The sequence below is a fragment of the Zootoca vivipara genome, chromosome 4, assembly GCF_965207765.1.
Source record: "Zootoca vivipara chromosome 4, rZooViv2.hap1.1, whole genome shotgun sequence".
In the NCBI taxonomy this organism is placed as follows: domain Eukaryota; kingdom Metazoa; phylum Chordata; class Lepidosauria; order Squamata; family Lacertidae; genus Zootoca; species Zootoca vivipara.
The window spans coordinates 46,383,677-46,395,738 of record NC_142587.1 but is presented as its reverse complement, the minus strand read 5'-3'; the positions used below and the strand labels follow the sequence as shown (position 1 = coordinate 46,395,738).

The 12,062-nt window shown below is 39.4% G+C and overlaps 1 protein-coding gene across 2 annotated transcripts in view; it reads left to right on the top strand.

The window, feature by feature from the left end:
* Positions 1-12,062, top strand: part of MED14 (mediator complex subunit 14) — a 38,395-nt gene that overhangs the window by 16,500 nt on the left and 9,833 nt on the right. The window contains exons 11-22 of one of the 2 annotated variants that reach the window (XM_035114408.3): positions 381-506; positions 1,290-1,368; positions 3,753-3,912; positions 5,469-5,663; positions 7,199-7,333; positions 8,325-8,401; positions 9,026-9,189; positions 9,301-9,447; positions 9,559-9,650; positions 10,020-10,172; positions 10,555-10,824; positions 11,589-11,723. In XM_035114408.3, the coding sequence (XP_034970299.1) occupies positions 381-506; positions 1,290-1,368; positions 3,753-3,912; positions 5,469-5,663; positions 7,199-7,333; positions 8,325-8,401; positions 9,026-9,189; positions 9,301-9,447; positions 9,559-9,650; positions 10,020-10,172; positions 10,555-10,824; positions 11,589-11,723 (1,733 nt within the window). Of the gene's footprint in view, positions 1-380; positions 507-1,289; positions 1,369-3,752; positions 3,913-5,468; positions 5,664-7,198; positions 7,334-8,324; positions 8,402-9,025; positions 9,190-9,300; positions 9,448-9,558; positions 9,651-10,019; positions 10,173-10,554; positions 10,825-11,588; positions 11,727-12,062 lie in introns of both variants that reach the window. The other variant, XM_035114407.3, reaches the window with a different exon arrangement.

Sequence of the window (12,062 nt, the reverse complement as noted above, 5' to 3'; positions counted from 1 at the left end):
TGATTTTGGGGTTGGGGGGAGTGGGTGTATGTTGCCTTATATGGAAAAAAGCAGCTGGCTTTAATACACAGATTGATATCTTTGAAATTTGTTAATTAGTGTACATTCAAGTTAGTGAACAAGGATATTATATATCCAAACAAGCTGCCAAGGAAAAGGGCAAAGTTAGCAAGAATAGCATACCTTTAAACAAATGGTCATTTTTTTGTACTCAACAAAATCTTAATTGAATAAAATAGCTTTTGAATCAAAAGTACTTAATTTATGATGTGGCTGTGAAGGCTTTTAAAGTTCTGTTTTATTACTGTGAAGTCTCCATATTGCTTAATCAAGTAAAACTTTGTACCTTGATTTATGAATTCTTGATTCTTTAATTTTAGCTTTTATAGAAACGGCTCTCCCCACACTTGTCATCCCTATTCTGGAGCCATGTGGTCGATCCGAATGTCTACACATTTTTGTAGACCTTCATTCTGGAATGTTTCAACTAATGCTTTATGGGATTGGTATGTAAATAAAACTTTCAGGCGCTTCCTTCTAATACCTTCCTTAGTAGAATTCAACTCTCTCTTTTTGGCCTTGACGCAAAAAATGAAAATTGAATCTTCTGGTTGGTTGGCTGGCTGGTTGGTAAGGATGCAGGAGTAGAAGGTGGATATAGATTAGCATTGTATTCAGTGAATTAACATGCAGCTTACTTAAAGCGCAGTGCAGTGTGATGTGTAAAGCTGCCCAACAAAGGAAGTAGTTATGGCTAGCAGCTTAACTGAAGCTGAAAAGAGTATGGTGAATTTGTAGAATGTATTTTACAAGTGACCTGATTTCAATGAGCTGAGAAATGCATAAGCCTTTTGCTCCTTCCTTCATTGCCACAGTTTGATAAGCCACGAAGTCCCTAATTAACTGTAGTTTACTGCTTCAGGTGCAAAACAAAACTTACTTGGTTACAAGCTTTGGGACAAGATCCTGGCTTGCTCTGAAACTTTTAATCATGGATTCCTGGTTAGGACAAAATGGGAAACTGTGGTTAACTAGGAATGTCCTGGCTTATAGAGGTCAGCAAAGGGACTATGTGCATTAACGAAAAGGTTATTTTTATCTTGGCTTAGTAAGGTGAGAGAAATTGCATGTTGAACTGTCTTTTGTGGCACTTATTGCAGAGGGTGGTTTGATTTTTAAAGCACCATAAACCTATGAGTGTGCTTTTACTTAGAACTCTAGATTTCATTTTTCTGGATAAATGCACAAAATGCCACATTTGAGTAGTAACTAATCCTGTTTCCCTGCAGACCAGCAAACTCTGGATGACATAGAGAAGTCAGTCAATGATGACATGAAGCGCATCATTACATGGCTCCAGCAGCTCAAGTGAGTAATATGCAACTATTCCTGTTGGTGCAACGCCTATTCTTTGCCTCCAGAACTGTGAAAATAACACTCACTTCCAGAAACTATTTTTGAAAGCTAAACTCCTTCCCCTTCCCTTACTCAGGGTAAGATATTTATGCAGAAAGTTGTTGTCCTTCAAACACTATTCCAGTTTCCCCTCTTTTTATTGTTAATAGCAAAATACTTGCAAACTTGCTGATCTTAAAAGAAACTGGTAAACCATTCAATGTGATTAACACTCTGGTTATAGTCCCCTCGACTCCACTGACTACTGACTTCACTTGCCTTTACTGCGACTTTATCTCTCTTCCCATCTCCCTTCCCCTCAAATCAGTCTGCCATCTTGCTCTGAGTTAGTAAAAAATAATAATAATAATAATAATAATAATAATAATAATAATAATAATAATAATAATATGTTGTTGTTGTTGTTGTTGTTGTTGTTGTTGTTGTTGTTGTTGTTGTTATTGTTGTTATTTGTACCCCACCCATCTGGTTCCCATTAAAAAGTTTGGGAAATGCTCTCTTTAGGATATGGTCAAGGGGGCAAATAAAATCACTTTGTAAGCTGTGTATCACTAAGCTCTTTAAAATTCTTTAGGAGTGCCAACAAATGTGTGGTGAAGGGGTGCTCCAGTAGACATTGTCAAAAGCTTTTTGAAAATCTAAATAAACACAGCCCCTCACAAGAGGCTCCTGAGAGAATTTAGTCAAGAAATAAGAGGACTGGTCCTCTTAAAAGGAAGCAGCAAGTAAGAATAAATGGACAGTTCTTGTGGTAGAGGGGTTTAAGATATGGGGCACTCCAAGGTTCTGTATTGGGACTGTGGCTTTTTAACTTGTTCGTAAGTGTTGGGTGAGGTGGTCAAGATAACATTAACATCACCAAAGTTGGGGGGGGGGCAAATGGGTAAAAAAGGTCAAATATGATTTACTGTGAAGTGATGCACACACTAGAGCAAAAGACTAACTTGTATTTGCTACCACAGAATGTGGCAATGAGCCACCAACGTGGGCTTTGAAAGAGAAATAGGCAAATTCGTAGAGGTTAAGGCTGTCAATAGTTATTAGTCATGATGGGTATATGCTTCCTCCAGGGGTGCCTCTGAATATCGGTCACTGGGGAACAGCAGCAGGAGAGAATAGCATTTCTCAAGTTCTGCTTGTGGCCTTCACAGAGGCATCTGGTTAGCCATTGGTTGGGAAACAGGAAGCTGTGTTAGATAAAACTTTAGATCTGATCCAGTAAGATTCTTACTGACTTATGAACCTAGTTGCCTTTTTGGCAAAGCTGTTAAAATTTAAAATATTGCAGCAATGTGGCTTTGAAAGAGGAAGGCTCTCTAAAAATGTCCTTATTTCCTTCCAGTAACTTTATTTACAGATGCAACAGAGCAAAAGAAAAGTGTTCGTGCTAGAATTCCTTATTTAAAATCTTTAGGTTTGCTTGTGAACATATTAGTTAATTTATTACTGACTGGTGCCCACAGTTGATAAATAACTTAGTTACTATGTGATATTTTATACAGTCATACCTTGGGTTGCGAACGTGATCCATGCGGGAGGCATGTTCGCAACCTGCAGTGCCATGTCTGTGCACATGCGTGATGCGATTTGGCACTTCTGCGCATGCGCGTGGCATCATTTTGTGTTTCTGTGCATGCGCGAGCGCCCAAACCCAGAAGTAACCCGTTCCAGTACTTCCGGGTTCGGCGCGGAGCACAACCTGAAAACACACAAGCCGCAGCGTTCGCAACCCGAGGTATGACTGTACCAAGGAGAAAAGCAATTGGACATTTAAGAGCAAACACAAAAGCAGATTGCAAGCTACTTTTGGTAGGCACTAACTTATCCCTACTATATATTAGGCACCATATAAATTATCCCAAATAAGAATTGTATTTGTGTAACTTGCAAGTCCCCAAATGTGATAGTCCTATATACAAGCAAAATCTCATAAGACTTGCTAATGTTGGGTTTGTGTCGTGAATACACATGTAAAAGCCTCCATTCCTATAGTTATGAGCCAGTAAACATGGGTTTAGAACCATATGTACAGTTACCAGGCAGCTGCAACTGATCTTATTCAAATGTCAAGTGTGTGTGTATAAGGTACATAAGTGTGTCTGCCATCTTCACATCTTCCTTTTGAAGTACACATGTAAAGTATTTTAGATGCGCACCCCAAACAGAATTTGTATAGTAGCCCTGTGAGAACAATTTTTTTTAAAAAAAATGCAAGTCCTATTCTGTTCTGCATGATTGCAAAGAGGTCAAAAGCAGTCTAGAAGGCAAATTAGCAATGTTACACTCTATCTAATGCAGGAGTGCCAATGTTTTTGTATGTTCTTTTTTCAATTAAGGTTTTGGCTTGGACAGCAGCGTTGCAAACAATCAATAAAACATTTGCCTACAGTCAGCAGCGAAACACTACAGCTAGCTAATTACGCTATGCACCCTGTGGGAAATCTCTCCAATCACAAACTCTTCATCAAGCTCACCCGACTTCCACAGTACTACATTGTAAGTGAATGTGGAATCTTCCTATGAACTGGGCCCTTAGAATGAAGGAAGCAAAATGTAATAGGCTAGCTGTGACTACTGCTTTGATTTTTACCACTTTGAATTGCCAGAGCATTGCAAACCAGCAGTTGGGAGTGTTTTCAACACCACCCCTCCCACTTTGCCCCAGTGGCTGCAAATTTTTCTTTTTATTTCCTAGAAGCATTCTGTACCCAGTGGCTGCATGGGTGGAAAGCAACTTGTGTAACTGCTCTTTCTCTTCCCCTCCTCCCCATGTACCCTCTGGAGAAAACCCTCCAGGGAGCCTGAATAGTGGAGGTTGTCATGTGGTGTTGAAGTGGGAGATTGATGGAAATCGGGCAAAAGGATTTTGCCCAGTGGACCTCCTGTTGGAGCAAGCTTCCTGCACTCCGTTTAAGGCGATTCTCTGCTCACTGCAGCCACCCATAACACAGCCCTTGGATTTGGGGAAGAGAAATATAGGCTATGCAGACTGCTTTCCAGTTGTACAATCATTGGGTGCAGTTTATTTCTAACTAGGGGGGAAAGTTTGGGGAGGGGTCATGTTGAGAGGCCACTCGATCCTCCAGAGAGTGTAACTGGAGGCTGCAGAGAGGATGAGGAGAGAGATTGGTGGCTAACCACTTGCACAATTATTGGATTCAATCCAATTTAGTTTAACACTGGCAATGGCAAACTTCTGTATTCTAATTGGGGGACCCTGTTTTTGACAAAATTTCATGTTGAGTCCAGCAATGTAGTAAGGAAGTACAAAAAATTTAAAATGAAACTATATTTTATAAAATGCTTCATGTGAAATAAAAAAGGTGAAAGTGTGGGATCTATTTCTTACAACTAACAAAAATGTTGAGTAAAACTACAGGCATGTATTGGTTAAAATTTGGTAGAGTGACTAGTGAGTAGGCTGCTTTGGGGCTGGATCAGGCATGGATCAAAGAGGTGGGAAGCTAGGCAAATTTAAAAAGTTGTAATTGGTGGCAATACATAGAGGGCTTTTTTTGGTCATACAAGTGCTTGTGTATTCGAAGTAGGTTTTTTCCTGATTGTATTTATTTATGAGCAGCAAATCTCTCAGCTCCCCTCATATCACAATTACAGTAGCTTTTGAAATGTACCTCCATTTCAAAAGCACTTCATTATGAAGTATATGTGGTGGGTAGTTCAGGAAATGCAATTCTTAACTCCTGTTTGATATGCAGAACTAGTTGTGTATAATTTACACAAGTCATTCTTTTACAGTGATGTCTGCTTCAATTCCCCACCCCATCCCCATTTGATTGGAATTTTTTTCTAAAAGTCATTGTTGAGTCATTTACAAACCATTCTACAAACTGTAGTTTGATCTTGGCTGTCTTCATGCAAATACCCAAATTGTGTTAGCTAGAATGTTTAAACATGTGAATTGTGTGCTCATTATGAGAGTTCATGTTTTCCTGTTGCAAACTTATTTAGTGCTTTCTTCAATGACAGAGAGAGTTCTTAAATATGTGAAAATTCTCAAGTTCCCCCCCCCCCATTTTTTAAAAACAATTTAGGTAGTAGAGATGTTTGACGTTCCCAGCAACCCCACACAACTGGAATACAAATACTACTTTCTTTCTGTGAGCTATGCTGAAGGAGATGACAGCCCTGCCACTGCAGTTCTGCTGCAGCAATTTAAACCAAATATTGAAGAGCTGGTTTTGGACACAAAAAGTGGGAAGCAAGCAAAAGGTGGCACAAAGCGCAAGGTATGGCTTTGAGAACAGGGACAGTTTTTTAAATTGGCATTTCCAGAGAAGTACCAGTCTGTTACAGCAAAAAACAGCAGAGTCTAGTGACACGTTAAAGGCTAACAATTTTATGAAGGCAAAATAAATAGCCAGCTTTATTATGGCATAAGCTTTATGCCATTATAAAATTGTTAATCTTTAACGTGCTACATGACCAGTTGTTATTTATTTAGTTTGTTTCCTACATAAAAGGTCTTGAAGTAGAACGCCAAAATACAATGTATTGCAATTTTCAGCAAACCTCTCAATTGAAAAACATCACCACCACACCAGATATGTTAAATCTACAAAAATCATTTACCACATATGTAATCTTTCCCCTGCACAACACCAGCATGAAGACTCAGATTATCCTAGTTGAAGGTAAGCAGATAATTATTGAGGTACATCTTGGCTTCTGGCTGAGTGAATCATGGTCAAGAATAAGCCTGTGCAACTACATTTCTTTGGTTACAATGCAGAAATGGAAGAAATTGGGTTTGAGGAGCATTCCAGTATCCTGCCATTCTAGCCATCATTCTCCATATTTAAATAATGGTACTGAAATTACCTTAAGTATTTAATAATCTAGTCCTCTATGGTTCAGTAACTTGCATATGGTTTTAGAGAAATTTTCACAGTGTTTATGTAAGTAATGCTTGCGTACATCTTTAGAGGCAATTTCTAAAAGTACATTATAGGAGCATGCTGTCTTATGGCCACCTAGGAACCGGAGTATTTAGTTTCCTTACCTGACATGGAAACATTAAATCATGAGGATAGATGCACTGTCATTTACTAGTATGTGTGTTTCCTTGAGTAGGAACTTTTAGGACTGTACAACTGATTCAGAAAATATGAGTCAATCCTTTAGCTTTTAAACGGCAAGATTTCATGGGAATAAAACTATAGTTTTGAAGTGAAAATACGTTTATAGAAGCATGTATATGTCTCAGCAAGCCCTGTCTGAGGAAAAGTAGTTGTCCAGCCTCTGTGGGCCCCTATGATAGAGGGCAGGGCTAACCAGCTGACATGACCATGATGTCGTGTGAAGTATTTTCACACCATCTTAAATTCAAGCTGGTCTGCAAAGTACAAATGTTCCTCTGCCTGCAGAGTTTCAAACTGTGCGGGCAAAGGAAGCATTTCTCTTTCTGCTTTATTTGCCCACATGATTTGAAATCTGACCACTTGACAAAGGAAGCAGAGTTTTCAGCCATTGGCAATCTGCGTTTGGCAGGGGTGGGTTCCACTTGGGAGTGGAACCCATCCTATTGAGGCTTGCATTTGGAGCCAGAAATTTAAAAGACACCGAACACAAGCCCCTCTTGCCAAGCACAATGGAAGGCTCCAGATAGTTCCTTTGCAGCTGCTTCACATTGTCAGAGGCATCCCTGCTGTTGCTTTACATGAAAAAGGCGAGTTCAGTGCTGTGAACCGAATGCCTGTAATTAGAACTTTGAACCCAGCTTTTAACTGCAACTGGCTAAAAGAGGTTTCCTGCTATTCTCTAGTTGTCTGGTGATCCATGTCCTACTGAACCCAAGAAACCAAAGCGGTCTGGAGAAATGTGTGCCTTCAATAAAGTTCTAGCTCACATTGTAGCAATGTGTGATACAAATATGCCATTTATAGGACTTCGTATGGAGGTAAGTAGCTAATAATTTCCATTGTGCGAGAGACGGTCGCGTTGACAAGTCTTTTTAAACATGGACTTTTTTTGTATGGAAAAGAGCCTAGACCTCAGCTCAATAGTAGGGAGGAACAATTAGACTTTATAGCCATTGGAGATGAAAGAGACTCCTGCTTTGACTTTCCTGTTCAGCTATGCTAACTGCTGACTTGGGCACAAAGCCCAGGATTTGTCAGAAGGTGAAGAATTTAGTCATACACCAGAAAGCATTGTGCTCAGCTTGGTAAAACATTTTGCTAACGACCATAAATATCCCTTGGTGTGTTGGGTTTAATTGGTTTTAGGGATGACTTGCATGACGAACCTTGGGACTTGCAAATAAATTATTTGTGTGATAATTTGGTGGACCTGTTACGTAGAAGAGGTTGGGTGCATTATGTCAGGGGCGAGGAACCTGTGGCTGTTCAGATGGTGCCGGTTTACAACTTCCATTGTTACTATTGACCATGCTGGCTAAGACTGGAGGGCCACAGGTTCCCCAACACTGTATTAAGCTGGAAAGGAGGAGGTGTAGCCATTGTTGGGAGTGCAGTTTCTAATAATCTAATGGGTGAAGGGTTTGGAAAGTAGATTGAAGCAGAGAGTTCCCAGCAATAATCCGCAATGTGGTAGGAGCACAGATCCGTCACTTAATGATGCAGAAGATGCTGATACCTTGCCAGGTACAAGGAAGTTCAACTTTCTCCATTCTCTTAAACCCTTGTGAAGGGCTTCTCAGCCTGTCATTGCCTCTGGTACCATATGAATCACTACCTGTGTGATACATAGCTCATACTGTAGATGCTAAGGATCAGGTAGGCAATTTAATACCCTGTATTAGGACTGAACATGTTGGAAGTTTCACTTGGCTGAATGGGCCAGTTGTGGTGGCAGGGGGGGGGGTGCTCTTTAGCCTGGACTTTTCTCTTGCAATGAAAATATAAGAAATGTGATTTGTTTTGTTTCAGTTATCCAATATGGAGATCCCACATCAAGGAGTCCAGGTTGAAGGAGATGGCTTCAGTCATGCTATTCGTTTATTAAAGTAAAGAGATTATGCCACACTTTCATTAATGTGTACAATATTCCATGAGTGATGGAAGGGGAGGAAAGTATTTAATATACAACATGTTGTAGAATTAAAACTGATATTGTATTACATTATACATTTATTCATTTATAGAATGGAAAGTTTTACAACAATAGTTGGAGAGTAAAAAAAAACACACCCACCCATCTTCAGACTGTTTTTGAATGCATACATAGTGCAGAAAAGTGAACAGCTTGACACTAATTTTGGCACAGTAATTTTACTTCCTGCCGCCCCATACTCATCCTTAATTTTTCTTAGCTTCATTTTATGTAGCAGCATCCTTGAGAAGTATCAAAGCCGGACAACAAAATTTCACTACTTCCTCATTGCTTTGAATTATGTGGATTTTCTTTTTTTCTCTTTTTTATTTATTAAAAATTGCATAAATTGCTGAAAGATGATACCTCAGTATGCTGTTACTATTTTACACTTTTCTAGTAACTTCAGAGTTTCCTTGCAGGGACACATTTTATTGTACACGTTGTGTGCTCCAGAAAATATTGAGCAGCTTACGTTGAATTGTTTGGCTGTGAGACTAAAATAAGTACATGGTATTACCTTTATCCTTTTCAACAGAATTCCTCCGTGTAAGGGTACAAGTGAAGAAACCCAGAAGGCTCTAGACCGTTCCCTTCTTGATTGCACTTTTCGATTGCAAGGTAGAAATAACCGCACGTGGGTTGCTGAACTGGTGTTTGCAAATTGCCCACTTATTAATAGCACTTCCTCCAGGGAGCAAGGTTAGTGTTCCAACTTGCACTTTGTTCTGTCTTGACTTCCCTACTTTCTGCTTAAGTTTTCTGTGTGCCAATGTGATTTGACCATATTGGACCATTTCTTTCACATTGTAGGACCTACCCGTCATGTGTACCTGACATATGAAAGTCAATTGTCTGAACCAGTTGGTGGACGAAAAGTAGTAGAGATGTTCCTCAATGACTGGAATAGCATTGCTCGCTTATATGAATGTGTGTTGGAATATTTCAGATCCTTACCAGGTATATAAATACATTCTTCTTTGTTCTTATGTTGCTGTATGAGGTCTGCCGAAACAATTCATATATCTATTTTTGTATCTTTCCCCATCCACTTTCTTTCACCTTATGAAGAAATACCCAGCCATCTAAAAGTTTTCTCAGAGGTCCGAATCTACAATTATCGGAAGCTAATTCTTTGTTATGGAACTACTAAAGGAAGTTCAGTAAGTAATTTTTTGGGAGAAGGGATAAACCAGGATTTATTTTCACTTTGCCTGATTTCTAGCTTGTCTTTATGTACCAACCAGGAATTGTGGTTTAAAATAAATGCTAGTCATTTTCTAAATAAGCCAACTTGAAGCTGGCTTATTTTAACAAACTAGTTTACTGTTAAAGTACCATTTCTGGTTCACAGGGAAGAACAAGATAGGAATAACTGAAAACGAACGTGAATTTGGGTCTGTTACTCTTCCTAGCTGTTCTAAACCATAGTTTAGTGATTACATGCACACCCTCCAGCTGCGTTGTGAAACAGTTGCTTCTTAGATGTTGTTGGATTATTTTCCATTAAAGCTCTTACTTGTTTTTTATAGATCAGCATTCAGTGGAATTCTGCACACCAGAAATTCCACATATCATTAGGAACAGTTGGACCAAACTCAGGTTGCAGTAACTGTCATAATACAATCCTGCATCAGCTCCAAGAGATGTTCAATAAATCACCAAATGTAGTCCAACTTTTACAGGTAACTAACCCTTCTCCCCAACCTGCCCTTGGAAGAGAAATGTTTGATTCAAAATGCAAAAAGCACCAAAGGACAAATTCTATTCCCAGTTCTCAGGAGTATCATTTAGCACAAGAAGCCAATAATGACTTGTGTGTAGGGCTGCAGGGGAGAATAAGCTCATTCATTACATAGTTAACCTGCTGTTAAGAGTTTGCTTTTGAATTAAAAAAAATGAGTGGGAAAGGGTGATATGAACATTTAATACACAATAAATAAGCCACCAGGTTCTTACCCCTGGTAAAAAACAACTTTAAAGTTGCATTTATGTTGATTGTTTCTAAAGGCTAAGTATATTTAGTTGGCTATTGTGAAACTAAACAAGTTTTGTTTTTACTTGCAGGTTTTGTATGATACTCAGGCTCCATTAAATGCTATCAATAAGCTCCCAACTGTGCCAATGCTGGGATTGACACAACGTACCAACACTGCCTACCAATGTTTTTCAATTCTGCCTCAGTCACCCACACACATAAGGCTGGCCTTTCGGAACATGTACTGCATTGACATTTACTGTCAGAGCCGTGGGGTGGTGGCCATTCGCGATGGAGCATACAGCCTTTTTGACAACAGTAAAATTGTGGAAGGCTTTTACCCTGCACCAGGACTAAAGGTAATTTAATCTTTATTTTACAGTGTAATTAAATAAGCCTGAGTTAAATAGCCTGCCCTACATTTTTTGAGGATGTAATGACAGTGTTGGGCGTGAGATTTGGACAGTTACATCCTTCAGGTCACTTTTGGGAGTTTTCACAACTGCTACTCAATACTTTTTAGCTACTGAAAGCCAAATTCAGGTAGCAAGATGGAATAGACTCCTGCCTGAGATCTTGGGAGAGCTGCTGCCATTCCGAGTGCTTGCTGCTGGGCTGAATGGACCATTCTGTGACTTAATATGTCATATCCATCATTTTATGGCGTTTTTAAAAACTTGAGTCTTCTATGAGTTGCGTTTTTTCAAGTGTAGTGCAGCTGATCTTATCGAAGTAACTTTCAGCTTTCTTCTGTCCTGGATGCCATTTTTTAATGGTACAGAAATATATTTAAAAGGAGTACTTTTAGAAGACACCTGAAGGCAGCCCTGTATCGGGAAATTTTTAATGTTTGATGTTTTACTATGTTTTATATATGCTGTAAGCTGCCCAGAATGGCTGGGGAAACCTAGCCAGATGGACAGGGTATAAATAACACAATTATTTGTGATTTATTATCCCTTTCATGGAACAGAATTCAGCTGCTTCTACGGACACTGACTAGCTGAAATAGTTATAAAATCCTTGAATATTGCTGTTAAGATTGATCTAGATGTCTGGTAGATACAACAGGAAGACATGTTGACTCGTAAATCTGATAAATCTGAATACTCTATATCCACAGACATTCCTGAACATGTTTGTTGACAGCAATCAGGATGCACGAAGACGATCTGTCAATGAAGATGATAACCCACCATCTCCTATTGGAGGGGACATGATGGATTCATTGATATCACAGCTTCAGCCGCAGCCGCAGGTTGTACGTGTGCATGCGTAGATTGAACTCCCAGTATAAGGCTAAGCCCCTATGATTATGGTGATCATTTTTGACAAATGTGTATGTCCAAAGAGATAACAACAGCGAGTGAGGTTATATCCTTATTGTACTTGTGTAGCAATAGTTATAGCTCTTCCTGGCCAACCGTAAGTGAAAACTAAACATAATAACATATTTTAAAATGTAGTGGTGATTTATGAAGGCCTGCCTGGGGGGCGGGGGGCGGGGCGGAATGAGGATGGCAACTGACTTCTCCCCAGGCCTTAGACATTGCTAGAGCATATTAATGGAATGCCAGAAGTATTCTGTCAAAAACCC